The 16,717-nt window shown below is 40.7% G+C and overlaps 1 protein-coding gene across 7 annotated transcripts in view; it reads right to left on the bottom strand.

Moving 5' to 3' along the window:
- ITPR2 (inositol 1,4,5-trisphosphate receptor type 2) overlaps positions 1-16,717 on the bottom strand; it is a 244,366-nt gene that overhangs the window by 177,190 nt on the left and 50,459 nt on the right. For 5 of the 7 annotated variants that reach the window (XM_064701196.1, XM_064701172.1, XM_064701190.1 and 2 more), the window contains 2 exons: positions 9,981-10,025; positions 1,088-1,242 (listed from right to left, as the gene is read on the bottom strand). In XM_064701196.1, coding sequence (XP_064557266.1) covers positions 1,088-1,242; positions 9,981-10,025 — 200 coding nt within the window. The remainder of the gene's footprint in view (positions 1-1,087; positions 1,243-9,980; positions 10,026-16,717) is intronic. The other 2 variants (XM_064701180.1, XM_064701183.1) reach the window with 2 other exon arrangements.

Genomic DNA, 16,717 nt, shown 5'->3' on the forward strand with positions numbered 1-16,717 from the left:
AAAGGAAAAAAAACTAAAAGGAAGATGTTATAAAATCCCATCTGAACAGAAATACATTTCATGAATAAAATCAATTCTTTTATTATTTTTTTCCTGCAGAATAACGAATCCTTTTAAGCTGTCACAGCACAAAAGCCAGAAAGTAAAGCTGACCGTGGTTTCACAGCTTCATCATTATGATCTGCAAACCCTTGTTCCAGAGCAAGCATTTACAGTACCAGTTCTCAATGAAAATCAAGTGAACAAAGAGCAGATATGAGATCCTTCTAAATTCTTTCCATATGATAATCTGTGGTATTATCAAAAAGCAGAGCTGAGAAATCAATTACAATTTTAACTCTGAATTTTACTTTTGAAATATATTCACTGTGGTCTCCATTCACGCTCTCCCTTTCACGATGATGGGCTTTTGAGTATTCAAGTAAGCAAATTATCTGGCAGAACTCAGCATAGCAAACACACTTCAAAGTCACATACATCAGTATTTGTGGGTACCCAGCTTTAAAATCCACCCTCATAACAACCAGCCCCAAGTGTCTGCAAGCCCATTCAGTCACAACCAACACCGTGTGACTTATCTAACCAATCTCAGCTATGCTACACAGCTAAAATCTCAAATATTGACAATTAAAACCCAGAAGCCACTTGCTGAATACATTTGAATAACAAATGTGCTCAGTGGCATCATGATCTGTCAGGGAAATACAAGCCCAGCTCACCCCACACATTATTTTGCTGGGAACAATTCAGTTAAATCTATTAAAAGTACATTTTTTTCAAACAGTGCACAGAGCTCAATTCTATCCTCGCACAGATCTGTGCAATATTTAGACCATTATTTTTTCTCTCTCTCTAAGTGTCACTTGTTTTATCCTTGTAATTATTTTACCCAGTCACAGCAGCAGTATCATGTTTTATACATCCCTTATTTATCCATGAACACTCCTCAAATTTTAACAGAAGGATAATACTTGCTCATGTTTGCTTTTTTTCTGCTTTACTCACCAGCATAATGCCAGGAAGAAACCCTGTCAATACAGCACTATTTTCTGCCCATTTTTCTTTTCCTTTTTTTTTTTTATTTTACCTTGGAACCAGGCAATCAGCTCTCTGAAGGGTGGTGGCATCCAGTTCAAAGAGAGATGCGATGTCATTTCCATGTGGCACAGAGACCAAAGTATACATAATCTTCTCCCCTGCCTGGCGTTTCTTCTTTGAAGCAGGAAGGTCGCCTTCTCTCTGCTGATTAGGCACAAGGGTTATTTGCTTGCATCAGGGCCCATTAGAAATTCTTCAATTACCTTGCAGACAAGTAATACATCTGAATTTTTTTTCTTTTTTTTTACCTTCGAGCAAGAATCTACCACGACTGGCTTTGGAGTAGCACAAAGGATGCACTTTGCTTCATGGGGTCTCAGGCAGTCATTAGAACAACAGCAGACCACAAGCTATAGAGGCATCGCAGCACTGGATATGCTTTTTTGGACACCTACAACCTCAAAAATCTGCAGTAGCTGCAGACCCCTCACTCCCACCTGATATAACTACACAGTGCTGATCTGGAAAGGGCCACATTTGAAACAAGAGAATGAATGAAAATTAGATTTTTATTTAGACAAGTAGATTTTTATTTTAAACAAGTAGAGGATTTTAAAAGTAAGTAATTTGCTTCAATCTATTGTTGTTTTATGTAAGTTTGATGGCTTTTTCCTCTCAGATTGCAGAATCAGAGCAGCACGCTTTCAGAGAATCACAGAATCATTTAGGTTGGAAAAGATCTCCAAGATCATGAAGTCCACCCTTTGACAACCTCGTCACTAAACTCACCACCTTGTCAACTAAACTCGAGCCATGTCCAGTTGTTTCCTGAATACCCCCAGGGATGAGGACTCCATCACCTCCCAGGGCAACCCCTTCCAATGTTTGTCAGACCTTTCCAAGAAGAAATTATTCCTGATGCCCAACCTGAACCTCCCCTGGAGCAGCTTGAGGCCATTTCCTCTTGTCCTGTGGACACTCTCCAAAGAGCAGGAGGCAGAACATCTGCTCCATCAGGACCGGCTTGTCATGGCAAGGGGGGCAGGCAAAGCCCCAGCTGGATTGCATTACAAATCACAGCACAGGCTGATAACACACCAAGGCTGGGTCCAACACAGGTCTGATTTTACTCCCTGCAAGGGCAGGAGTTGTCCCTTTGAGGAACAGAGTTACTCAAGCAAGGCCTTGAGCAAAGGCGGGATCAGCCTCTCACCACCTGCTGAGAGCCCACAGGAATTTTGTGACCCCGCAGCACCATCCTCATATCTTTAGTCACCTCCACAGCTTTGCCTCTAGACTCCAAATGCCACCTTCCCTGAGAACATTTCTTGGCTTGATGGAGTCGCTCAGAGCTATCCACACAGCAACCAAGAGAATTACTGGTGTGAGTAAAAGCTGCTCCTCTGGGGTGCCGAGTTACATATCTTACAAAAGACTGATAACCAATTAAGAGACTGGCAGCCCAGGGCCATTCATGTACACAGAATACATCACAGAGGGAGAGGAGAAGAGGAATGAGGAAAGCCAAAAGAGAAAAAAATCCAACCTTGGAAGCATGAAATGCTATTATAATGATTTACAATACACCACTAAGGAAGAGCTGTACAACGTAAAAGGCCAGGCTGTACTTGGTTTGCATTAGTAACTTGATTTAAACCAAACTGTAAGGGATAATCAAGGGCAAAGCTTTGATTATCCATATTGCCAATTGAAATTAAACAACAAAATCGAGGATGGGTGAAATTATGGAAGAAAGGGTTAGTTATCAACACATTTCAAGGCACTTTTTGAATCCTTCCAAAACATCAATTTTTTCATTATCAAGCTTACAAAATGCCAGCTCTCCATCCCATTACTTCTATCAAGGATGGAGAGAGCAGAAAAAAATACAGAAAGACATTTTTCCTAGGCTCCTCTAGTCATTAGGGTACTGCCACAAGTGTTTGAGAGGAAGGCTTGCTAAGACAAAGAGCAACCATCTCCTGTGACTTGCACAAGAGTAAACTCATCTGACAGTCCCCGCAACCTCTTGTATCTTATGCCCAAAAATACTACTGAAAAATGCACAAAACATTTAACCTATATGCAAGGATTGAGAAAACAGCAAATTGCTTTTGTGATTTCCATACATATTTTGTTGTACGTACTCGTGATGAGACACAAACTGAAAAGGCATAGAAACAATAAAAAAATCCTTCTGGGAGCTTAACAGGTGTGAGTCAGAGTCTAATATTAAATGAAAAACTACTTCCTACACTTCATAACAAAACAGAAAACTGAAAATCCAGTTTAAAATTCAAGAGATCTGTAAAGGAGTGAGTAGTACAGGATAGTTTAGGAGAGCATCCAAACTTTTTGATATTTTCCACAACTTACATTGAAATCTAATTAGGGTTTCCCAGAAACTACCCACTTCACTATAATTTCCAAACTGAAATGACTGGAATACAAAAGGCAGGACACTTCATAATTGTATAGTTTTCTTTTTATCCTGGGGCTCTGAGTAAAATACAGACCAAAACATTAAACCATACTGGGAGGGAACATGGACAGGACACCTGACCCAGACTGGACAAAGGATATTGCCCACCACAGAACACCATGACCAGTGTATAAAGTGGGTGAGCTGGCAGGAGGCAAAGTCAGGTCTCCTGTGCTTTAGGAGTTCACAACCATTAGCTCTGTGGACAAGTTCACCCAGCAGTTTGGGGCTAACCCTGCTCATTCCCCAGTGACCCCAGCAGTTGTATAGATCCAGCTGAGCAACAAGTTCACCAGCCCTAAATCCCATCAACCCATCAGTGTCTGCCAGGTACTAAGCTTAGTACCTGGCAGACATTGGAACAAGATCTGGTTTTTAGCCTGAGAAGAAATTCTGCTTCAACAGGGGGAAAGACAGTGCCTGCAACACAGTTAACTGCAATGCCAAGCTTAGGTGAGCAAAATCAGACCTGCACGAGAGCTGTACAGCAGCTCCAGGCTGAACTCCTCCACAAACCTCAGAACTCTCCTTACAGCATTAATTTAGAATCTGAATCTCACAACCCAACCTGGGTTATGGGAGTTAAGCACTACTCATGAGAAAAAAAATCCAAGAAGTGAGCCCCAACCTGAGAGCTCTGGAAACAAGTTTTATACAAGGGGTACATGAGAGACAGCAATGCTGTCATTACATGGATGTGTATTTGTGCCTCATTTTATGTCCCAGTGCACGTGCACATGCCTGTGTGGGAGAGAGAGAATGCACAGACACTTGCATACAGAAAGCCTCTCATGATAAATTAAATTTAGTAAGCAGCCACCAGAATCTGCACTTAACCTAGCCATTATTGAATCAGCAGGTGAGTCCATGTGAGGATGTGGAAAAAAGTGAAAGTACGAGGCTGGTTTAAATTAATTAGACAATAGCTTAGGAGAAGTACTGCATTCCTAAGCAGATGAAAACAAGATGACATTTGCTCAGGTAGAAACTGGCATATGAGCAGATGCAGCCAGCAAAACTGGATTCAATTAAGAGAAAAGAAGAAAAGAACTGCAAAGGAACTCAAATGCAGAGAGAAGAAAATTCAACTTAAAGCAATGTGAAGAGAAAGCCAATGGAACAGTTTCAGAGATGTTGGCAATATGGTCAGTGACAGCCAAGGAAAACACTTCCAGGATTTAATAAAAAACAAACAAAACCAGGTGGATTACATGCCAGGAGCATAGAGAACTGTGGGTAAAACAATATTACCAAATAGTACATTCCTGGAAGGAAAATGTATATGGTTTTGATTGTCCCAAACTACAACAAACTAGCAACAGGCCATCACAAGTCACATCAGACACATACCCAAGGTGAGGATGGTGCAACCACTTCATTCTTGTGCACTGGTTAAATCACTCACAAGGACCAAGGAGATCACACATTGAATTCTGCTTCTGCCTGGCAGGAGTTGGATCCACCCCTTCCAAACAACCCAGTGTAAGTATCAGAGGAACAAAGAGCAGAGTCAGCTCCTTCCACCTGAGAAAACCTCAGTGTGCACTGGCACAGAGAGCTGTGAGCCCCCATCCTTATTCTGCAGCAGCAAAGCTCAATAACCACATCCAGGAAGGGGAACTGGGTAAACCCCATGGCCCAGCCAGGGTGGGACACACCTAGGAAAGCAAAACCTGAACATTCATAAAAAGAATCCTGGGTGGTGAGAGAAACCTCCATTTTGGTGAGAAGGGGAAATACTGATCCAGGCCCACAGCAAAGTCTTTAACTCCTGGGCTACCACCACTGATTTACACTGCACCATGATTTAAAAAGAAGCTTAAAGACAAAAAAAGCACAATCATACTGCTTGCCATGTGGAAGGCAAATGTAAGGAGAGACAAATCCCATGCTGGAATCAGTGACAAAATAATCAGGTCCAATGAGATTTGTCCTCCTTGAGACTTAGAGCTCAGCAGATAACCCTTTTCACAGCTCTTAACAGAATTTGCTACTAATTGCTACTATCCCAAAACTTCCTTATTTAAGTCAACTGGGCATCATACCTAAAATTCAAGAGATTTACATGGAGTTTTGCTTACAGGAGGCCTTCATTTCAACTAAAAAAGCAATCCAAAAACATGACAGACCTAAAATACCTTTTCTTTCAGAAACCCAATCTACAATTCCAATTGGTGAAGACACCTCTTCTGGCATAGAGACAGACAAGGATAATGCCCTGCTCCTGAATGAATACATTAAGCTGCACTACAGATTTCAGCAGAAATTAAATTTAATAGCAGCCAGAGTTCTGAAAATGCCTGTTAAATCCAGAGCAATGTGGTATCTCAATACGTTAACCCAGTTTAGGAGGCTCTTACAAAACCAGCATTTTCACAGAGCAGTAACGTGAGCAGAACTCCATAGGTTAGATTATTTTTAAAATTCTTTATGAGAAGAAAATGTAGTAAATGAATGGCTAGCCTTGCTCCTGCCTGCTAGGAGCCCTGGCAGACAGCACAGCAGTTAGCCTCCTGTAACACCTTCACTGTTGACTCATTTGTGAGTCATCACGTTTTTAGCAGAGACATCACGTTGCAATCCTGTTGTTAGGAGCCAGAGACATTCTGTAAGAAACAATGTATGCATTTCCAGAGCTGATTCAGACCCGTGTGCAACAGCAGAATAATAATAATGTGCCGGCATCCGTGTCTCCCCTTCTCCCCCAGCCTCCCCAGAGGTCTAACTGCTGGCTTTATATAAGCTGCCATTTTTAAGCTGATGATTTTTCTTTTTTCTTTTCAGTGTTTTTCACATTGTCTATTCTACATGTTTAAACAGCATCACCTATATAAAATATATAATTCAATATAGGTCATTCCTGGAAGGTAAAATAAAATATTTTTTTTTAATAAAAACAAATTAATTTACAGTTTTTATCAGGAAAAAAAAATCTCCTGGGTTGGCAGCAAAAAAGGAGAAGTTAGAATTGCAGAATGCTGGGCATTCATAAAGATATATAAACAGAAGTCAAAGGAGATACATCAAATTGTACCTGGCAGCCCACAGTAGAAGTGCCCAACTTCTTTACAAGATAAGTGAGTACATACCAGTCTCCACCCTAACAAAAATCTCAACAATAAAAGACAGATGGGAACTGGTTAGAATTAGCCCTCTCATGAAAATGCAGACAAATGGAGATAAGGTACCCATCCAAAGTCAGCCTTTAACACAAAGGCACTAACAAATGCCAGGTTCCCAGCTGCTCCTGACATTTCCCTGATGTTGGTAGCATTCTTTCTGATGCTGTACATTTTTCTCCTTAGAACAAGCATAGTAATTTGCAGCATAAAAAACACCAATTTTGGGGTTAGTGGGAGCTGTAACACAGAGCACTGCATTTTGATACATGATACACTATAATCTCCTGGACTTTAAGAGATGAAGGAGCCCTCTTTTGATAAGACCTTTAAATCTCAAAAAGGTCTTCCCACTTAAAAATATTCTGGAACTTAGATGTGGGAATATCAATAACTCATTGCAAGGCCAAATTTTACCAGAATTAAAAGCAGTGCTTCACAAGACAATTTGGCTGGATTGTCAAGAAGCAGCTCATAAACAAGCAATGAACCTCAGTCCAAACGTACATTTAATGCTTGGGAACAGAAGTCCTGGTGACTTCCAGTAAGATTTATGCTCTCTGGAGCCAAAATCCTTTCAACCCTTAAGTGACTCTGGAGTCACTTAAGGCAAGGCACAAAAGATGTGCTTAGGCAAAACCTTGGTGTCCGTGCCCACTGCTGCATCCTGGAAAACCCTTCTCTACTGCTGCTTCCCAAAATTCAGTTGCTTGAGCCACTGGGATCAGGCCTTGTAAACCAGGACATGAACACACACAAGCAGCCCCAGCACATGCTGAGGGGTTCAGGGCTGGCACAGAACGCTCAGATGGCTGTGCTGCCTTTAAAACCCAGACAACAGAGGAGCTGCTACCCTTTCATCCAACAGCCCAGTAGAGAAAAGAGAGTCCCAGGATGGTTCAGGCTGAAGGGACCACAGTGGGTCAGTGCCACCTCCCTCCCTACTCCAACTGGGCCATCCCACAGCACAGGGCACAGGATTGTGTCCAGATGGTTCTGGAATGTCCCCAGTGAGGAGACTCCACACCCTCTCTCTTCAATCTGTTCAGTCCTCGGTCACTGCCCAGGACAGAAGTTCTGCCTCCTGCCCAGGTGGAACCTCCTGGCCTCAGTCCCTGCCCGTTCCTCTGGTGCCATTGCTGGGCCCTGGAGCAGAGCCTGGGCCCTGCTCGGAGCCCTCCCTGCACACAGGGACACCCAGGGCTGAGGGCCCCTCTCAGCTGGGGCTCCTCTCCGGGCTGGACAGCCCCAGCTCCCTCAGCCTTTCCCTGCCACAGATGCTCCAGGCCCTGAATCATCTCTGCAGCCTCCACTGGCCCCAGTCCAGGAGCTCCCTGTCCCTGCTGTGCTGAGGAGCCCAGGACTGGACACAGCACTGCAGATGTGCCTCCCAGGGCTGGGCAGAGGGGCAGGATCACTCCTGACCTGCTGGCACTGCTCTTCCCAGTGCACCCCAGGATTCCATTGGCCTTCTTGGCCTCAAGGGCACAGGCTACAGGTTCAGCCCTTCAGCCACAAGGATTTGTTTATTCATCTCCTATTTCCCTGCTACTCAGACTTCAAATTTTGCTGGGGTAGGTCCACTTCAAATTCTCCACTACAGATTTACTTCATGGGCAGTATTTCAAAATTAATTGCTTCAAAGGATGGAAAAGAAGGTGCCTTTGCTGTGAGCCAGTTAGGCGGAGACCAGGCAGAGGAAACACTAGATGATAACCAGAGCAAGGAAAGCCTGGGTGCTCCAGGTTATGTGCTATTGGATACAAGAGTGAAATAGCTGACCCTCCAAGAACTCCAAATATTACAAGATTCTTTTACTTTTGAGGGACAATTCAATGCACTGCATCATTGTAACATCAAAGAAATTCCTGCACAGGGATATGAAGTTTCTATATTGGGTTGCTCCAGGGCTAAATGAAGGCTTAAATAGCCATTGCTGACTCATGGCATTTCCAACAAGATTATAAAGGAGTGAAGGATCCAAAAGGATTTTTACCACACTAATAGAGCCTGTAGGCTTGGATTTACATGGAGGTGTCACCAAAAATTGCTAGAAGTTCTTCCACAAAACATCTTTCATAGGAAAGTGCTGACTGCATAAATTAAAATGTCCACAGAGATATCAGCTTTAATCATCAATCAGCTTTGATTACTTTTTTATTGGAAGCATTCCTCTAATGTGATTTATCTGGTCTGGGGTTTTAGCTGAAACCAATATCCAGGAGAAGTAAGCCAACTGATAGTGAAGCCACCTTTAACATTCATGCTTACATTACATTTGTGCCTTTGTCATTATCCAGTCCAGGGAATATTTAACTATTTAGAGGAACTGGAATGGCTACAGAGGGAAAACTTACACCATAAATAAGTATGGTTTGATACAACAGGATTGGCTCCTCAGTGACAAGGGCCTAACACCTACTCACTGGAGAATTCTAGAACTGACCTTGATTTCCATTCCAAAGCTTCAAAGGCCTCAAGTTTCATTCCAATACAAAAGAGAAATAGCTGATGGAACTTCTGTACTTTCATAGGAGAGAATTCTCATTTCTCTAGACAGCTTAGCTCTTACTGCAATATCACCACTAATGCCAAATATCAGGGAAGATGGAAAACCAATGTAGCCAACTCCTATGAAAGGCTTCATTTTTATTAAAATTGGACTCCTCAAGGCATATAATTATGTAAGAATCTTGGGTTTCTTGTCATGAAAAATCAAAAATTCCTTCTCTGTGCAGAGAAAAACTTGAAAATGTGTCCTCTTAAAGAACAAAAGCCGGAAGGCAAGCAGAAAGAAATTAAATTGAATTTTTTTGAAGAAGATCTCGGCTTTTCCAAGGCAATCTCATGAATTTGATGGAGGAATTATTCTTTTTGGGAATATTTGTTGACTTAGTAACAATAAGACTCCCTCAAGGAGACCTCCCCCAACTCCACTTCCTTCACACACTATAATCTCCATGTCTGGCCTCATTAGTCAGAATTAGCTAAAATACTGTTGAAGCTGTGTCAGGCAAAGGCTGTTGCCAGGAAATAACACATCTGAGCTAAGAACCAATACATTTCATATCTGCAGTCAGACAACAAGCAGAAGAGCTTCAACTAATGCCACTTTGATGCAGAATTTGAATAAGTTTCTTATCATTTGCCTCAGAGTGAGGGAAAACGTTCTGAATTGCCAGTTCCAAGATGCATCCTACCTTACACAGGATATGGAAACCAATCCCAGCAGCTGGAACACATAAGGAAAAGGAAAGCTATGAAGAGCTTCCATATGTCAGGATGTGCTGGGTTAAGGATACAGCATTCCCCAGATTATATGCAACATAAATTCCACTTACCAAAGCTTTTCCTTCATTATTACCTTCTGGGTAGTGTGGGTTAAGCTGGAAAAGAAAAGAAGTCAAATACTATCTCGATAGCTTTCAGACATTTCATAACTGGGGGAGAGGGTTTGGTTCAGTTTTCTGTTATGTTTCCACCTTGCAAAAGGAGAGTGGAGTTTTAGAAGCAGTGTGAGAGTAAAAGACTTACTGCTTCAATTTCTGGCTGACTTAGCTGGCTATGTCCTCACCTCTATAAAGAGCATCTTGCAATCAAGCTTGTTAACTCAAGAGGAATCTCAAACAACCAAACCCAAAAGGGATGATGAAGAAAGCACAGTTACTATTCTAAACGCAGCCAGTTACAGTCACCCACACAGACACACACGCAATCAGTTCCAGGATTGACCCTGGGCAGATAGACTGAGATAAAAAATAACAGTCTCTACGTCTACTGAGATTTTACAGGAGAAGACAGTGAACTCAGAACTAACTCATCTTTGAAACAGGAGTGACAATGCCACTAGAGAAAATTATTTCATTACACTGTAGTTCTGTTTAATAATATTTTCTATGTCTACCAGGATTATCAAGCATTAATTAGTACTAAGAGAAGCTTGGATGAAAGATGGTATACAATAATAACTTTAAAGTATTACTATTTAAAAGCTGTTAAATATCATACTTTTGACAAGAGAAATATGTAGCCTATAAGATGAAGGATTATGTAGGCAGACATATTCACAAATAAACAAAAACACACACACCCACTCACTAGCTGCACATGAAACCTTTCAAGGTTTGATTTACACGAAGAAACAATTTTGTGTCAATATTTACCAATATTCCCTGACACAGGATATGCTGAAAATGCTGAAGTAAGATTATAAGTTACAAAAGACAATTTTCTTCTTAGGCAATTACAGTGTGTATACATCTTACAGATGATGAGTCCCAGGGGAACTTTTCAATATCATATTATCATACATCTAACATTACACAGACAACTGTTGTTAAGAGATTCTGTTACATTGATAACACTTTTATTAAAAATTAATAATTTGTATCTCTTTAACCCCTCAAAATGCCCACTCCTCTCCACAACAGAAGCCTGAAGAAAGGAGGAAAACTTTCAAATCTTTGTCAAATGGCTGAAAATACCTTCCCTACATCTCACAACTTGATGTGCTAACAAATGACCAAGGGTTTATTCTGTCTCCATATCGTTTTTTGCATTAGCCACTGTGTTACCATTACAAACTTAATTCAGAGACCTTGCTTTCTTCCCTGAGCTGACACCTGTCTCAAATAGTCCATTTTGCTCCTCCCTGACATTGTCACAGTCTCCCAACTCCAAGTGCCTCTCACTACTGCTATACAGCAACAGGAATGACAGATGAACACCAAAAAACTAGAACTTATACACATTTGTAACTATCTTCACAAAGTTTTGGTTCCTTCTTAAGTTTCCACATTTCTTTCAGCATGACATTTGTTCACCTGACACCTTAAAATAGTCCTGGTGTCCCAATTTTAGCAGCCAAGCTGAGTTCTCTGCCTTTGGTCCCTCATCAAGAAGAGATAAAATCAGCAGGCAGTGCCACTCAGTCCCAGCCACGCACTGTGGCCTTCCAGCAAAAGTGCAGAGAAGGTACAGGAAGGCTGAATTTCTATGCTACCTTCAGGTATTGCTGGTTGCAAGCAAGCAAGAAAGTCCAGGTCATCTCAGGTTTGTCACTAGAGCCAGCACAGAGAACTTGGCACTGAGGATTTGATCCTACAGGTTTTCATTGAAGGACTCAAGTGAATAGAGTTACCTACCCAATATGAACTGAATTCTGATATCCTTCAGCTGCTTGCCTTCAACATAATGGTGATTAAAATATATATAGATATTTATAACAGTAACAGGATAAATTAGGAGATTCTAATTGACACTTCCTGCCTTCTCAAAAAATGACTGAACAGACTGCCTTCAAATTTCCAAAACAGGTCACTTGTGGACTGAGGGTGATGGAGACAGAAGGCTCAGGTTAGAAATCAAGTACATCCTTGATGATGCTTTTTCTTGCCCTGCTGTTACAGAAATAATAAACCCAAAAAGATATTGTTTAGAGAAAGTTTTGAGATGCAGACATTAAACCATAAACATAATGGAACTCAGTTTTCAGGCTGACACCCGTGGCCCCATTTTCAGCTCTGGTCAGCAGCTGCCACTTTCATTTTCATTTCAACTGAGATTGTTGGTGCTGAGGGTTTCTACAAAACAGACCAGCAGCTATTATCCCATGCTACATTCTCCAGATAGAAGGGGCATAAATCATCTAGTGTTTTGTGTCATATTACACCTGTTCTGAGTCCCTTTCAATATCCCAGCCCAGAATGACCTAAGGACACAATGACAGTCTCAGCACTCCAAAACCTATTGCTTTTTCTGATTTATGTAAGATCACTTCCACATTCTTCAATAAATTGCCAAAACAAAAGAAGCTTTGAAAAGAACAACATTGGTATTTTTATCTTGCTACTAATGAAATCAAGTAAAATTTTCTGAAGGTGCTTAGAAAGAAAGAATGCTATGCTAAAATAGGCCTCAATTAAGCTCAACACTTTTCAAGCTTTTTTGTGTCATTGGATATCTTGAAATTTCAATTTGCTGAATTGTACCTGAAATACAGCAGTGAATATTCCTGCAAAATGCCACTGGAAGGTGCATGCAGCCAATATGCACCAAGAACAAGAAGAATTTCAAGCTGCAGAGCTTAGGCAAATGTAACTGTATAAATTATTATTGTAATAGTTTCATTAGATGTTGCTTTGAGTTTGGGGTTTTGTTTTTTTTTTTTGAGTATATCTCCATCAGCTTCTTTTCCAATAAAGAATAATCAAGAAATCCTATTCCTCTGCTGCTTGTTTTTCAGCAAACTCCGATACAGTCATTTTTAACCTTTCCATGAACAGGAAAGAAAAAGGTACCACAAAAAGAGTTTCTCATTTACACTTCTCATTCTGGAGTTTAGAGACAGATTTGCAACTACAGAGAAGGCAACACCTTCTTTTAAATCTACATTTAAATAGCATTTAGTTGCACTCCTCTGCAAGAAGCCAAATTCCCAAATTGTGATCCACATGGGGTATCTAAGAGAGCCTGAGGGTGCTCAGGAGCCAGTGCTGCAGGTGGTCCTCCTGAGTATAAAAACTGGTGACTCTTGGACAGATTTCAGGCTCAGCCTTGGTACACAGTGCTAGGTGAAAAGATGAGATGTCTGAATGCATACGTCTATCAGCACCCTGACCCTGTGGGAGCAGCAGAAGGCCCCCAGGAGAAAGTATATATGATAAACTCATAATGGAAGTAACCTTTACACATGGAAAACTGAGGAATCAACACAGTCTTTATTTCTGGTTAAAACCACATGGACAGGCAAAAAATCTCATTGCTGAATTTTCACTTAGTAACTTTACAAAATCTGTAAAGTCTGCATAGCAGGAAGGCAACTTTCATGTCTGTGTGTTTGTGTGCTGCTTCTGGTAGTTGGTGCTCAGAGAATGCCAGTGACCTGCTAATCCTGAGAGGGATTCCACAAGATTGAGCACCAGAAGTTCCAGGCTCTGTCATTTCCACTGATTAAAGCTACTCAAAGTTGTACCTTAAAGTTTTCAAACCTCACAAGTCTACAGTGCATCATTTCCTTGGGTTCTACTATTGTCCAGATCATCTCAGGTTATTACTGGCTTTAATTTTACTTTTGCATCTTTACATTGCTAGATATCCTTTACAACCCAAGAAGTTTGAAACTCTACATTTCTACTGAACGTTGTTTTCTTGGAGGAATGCATGGAAAGTACCCAAACAGGCTATTTTTGGATGCTCAATTAAGAAGGAGAGAGAGGAGTTTGGAAAAAGAAACACCCATGCTGATTTTAATCAAATTTTGTTGACTAGGTAAAGGATATTTAAAGCATCTTGTCAAGGGAAGAATTAGATTGCCAAATTTCAGCTAAATGAGCATTTTAATGACTTGGTTAAAACCTGCATTTATGAAGGAAACCCTGACAGACAAAGCATAAAAGGATCTAATTCAACACACTCAAACATTCCCCATTTCATTTGATAACCAGCCTGTTAACACACAGCCTGTTACCCAGCCAACAAGGGCAAGTGTTTCAGGGAAGAAAAGCCAGGACAAAAGAAAAATAATCCACTTTTCAAATCTTTCATCTTCATTAGGCTTGCTTTGTTCTTTGTTAATGTCATACTGATTAGCTTTCGATAAATCCAAAGGACTTTTGCACAATTTCAAAGACTTTCAGTGGCATTCAAAGGACTTTTGCCATCTTATTAACTTGCCAGACAAAGCCTGGCTACAGCTCTACCTCGATAAACTCCATTCAACCCCTCCTCAGCATCAGCACAGAGCTCCTGATAATCATCATGCAAGGAAAGTTTAACTATCTTAAAAGGCCTTTTCTTTCAGGATTGTCTTTTCCTCATGAGCCATGTCTTAGCAGATCAGACAAGTTTCCAGGGAGCACTGGGAAAGCAGAACCTTTTTGTTTGCTTCAGGCCCCTCTGCAAGTCAAACACAGGAATGAGAAGAGTCCCAACACCTTCCTGTCCTGACTTTTCACCCTCATTATTAGAAGAAAGATCCTCTTGATGGCATTTCCAGCTGCTGTGTAAGATATGGCATTTTGCCATGCCTAAATCAGCACAGATTTAAAGGTCTCACACAAGCAGCATAAGCTGGAGTAGCTCCATGTTATGAGTGGTAACTGGGAAATTTCATTTCTTCTACAGGGATCAAGGGCAGAGAACTTGAAACCAGTTCTCAGCCCCACTCAGCCATATCCCATTCTGCAGAGGAAGTCAAAAGGAAAGAAAATGTCTAAGAGATCCTTAAGTGTAACTTGGTTGAGCTTCAGCAGCTCTGTGTCAACCTGTGTTATATAAAAGAAAGCATCCTCATCTCTTCAAGAGTGATGTTCTAAATATTAATTAATTATGCCTTTCAGTGGTCCTCACAGGAGTAACTAAGGATGATTGAATTAGACATGACTGATGTTTCTACTGTTAAAAAAAGCAAAACCAAAAACCACACAAAACCCCCAAAACAATACAAAACAAAGGAGGGAAGTCTTGGAAACATTCATCAAGCATCACAAAGAGGCACAAATACAAGTGAAGAAAAGCTTCTCAAGTGATCTTGAAAAAATAAACAAAAATAATGCACTTAAAGACAGACCACATGTCTACTTTTGCTGTTTTAGAAGACATGAAAATGCAAGATGTATTTTTAATAACATAATTAGGCCTTGTAATGACTAAATGACAATAAATGCTGCATTAATATCTTTGTACTTCCTCACTCCTAAAGCTTGTATATGTACAAACATGGTCCCAATGCAGCCAGCTTCAGGCAGGACTGAAAAATCTGAACACTCTCACAGATCACAATTGCAAATGAGCTGGCTGGGGGAAAAGACTTTCCTCTGAGATCCAGATTTATAAAGGCATTTGCACACTGACATATTCCACCAAAGTCAAGACAAGTCAGGTCAAGAAATTTAGCTACATTCTCAAGATTCTTAAAAACCTTGGAGAAATCTAGTTCTGGGTTTGGTTAAATGACATCTAGATCTGTCACTTTAAAAAGCCATATCCAAGTCTGCAGAACAGGTCAGGCTGGCTCTGTAAATCAGTAATCCATCCTCCTCCTCTGGATCTCTTCCATCTCTTCATGCATAGCTGTAAATTATCCTTCACTCCTTATAGAGCTTTAAAACAAACCCACACTCCTATGAGACAGAAAAACTGAAATAAGGCTTCCAGTGCTGAGTTCACCCTGTCACCTTGGCAAATCCTTTTTCTTATGAGAACCTTTAATCACAGAGTCAAACAGACAGAAAATAATCAGAGTGCTGTGCTAAAATTTAATGAAGAGACACTGGGAAAAAACAGCCCCAAAGGAAGATTTTGATGCAATCTCCAGGTGAGGAGGTCCCACAGTACCAAGAAATGAAATCTGTGAGATGTGTGAAGGCCTTGGTAGATGCTGCCATCTCCTGGCATCTTCTCTGGCTTACAAACTGTTCCTCAGCAAAAGGTAGCTCACATCTCAGTTAAACAAGGCCATTTTTATTTTATTTTATTTGTTACTTGCCTCACTCTTCTGAAGGCAGAAGGAACCACAGAGCATTTAACACTGTGTTCACCTTCTCTGCATGAGCAGGGCAGGAACAGGTCCTTCTGCAAAGGTTTGTTTCCATGTCAAACAAAAAAGAAAATAAATTTACACTGGCAAGCTGTGGTTCTGTTGTTGCTTCCTAAATAAAAAAAATCTCTATCAGTAGTCCAATTTCCAACAAGTGGATAACAAAAGACCTAAGTTATGGACTTCAAATAATCAATCTCAAATGCCTTAATAAAATGTCCTATGCAGGACTCCATTTTCCAACAGTTTAAGGAAGTAGAAGAAAAGTCCATAAAACTATAGAGACAGTTTTTTCAGGGCACCAGGAGTTTAATCCTGGTTTATAGCCTCAAGTTTAAGAACTGATTTGCCTTTTACATTTCTTTTATCTTAGCTAATGCTGAGTATACTATTACCCATACAATTATGTAATCTTTTTTTAAATCTCATTAAATGCTTTGTTTTCCATTCTTGTGGGATTCTTGTGACAATCTTTACTATTCAGAAGGCAGGAGAGGATTATTTTCTCTCAATATTAGCTTGAGTATGTACTCAGCTATC

The sequence above is a fragment of the Zonotrichia leucophrys genome, chromosome 1A (assembly GCF_028769735.1).
Source record: "Zonotrichia leucophrys gambelii isolate GWCS_2022_RI chromosome 1A, RI_Zleu_2.0, whole genome shotgun sequence".
In the NCBI taxonomy this organism is placed as follows: Eukaryota; Metazoa; Chordata; class Aves; order Passeriformes; family Passerellidae; genus Zonotrichia; species Zonotrichia leucophrys.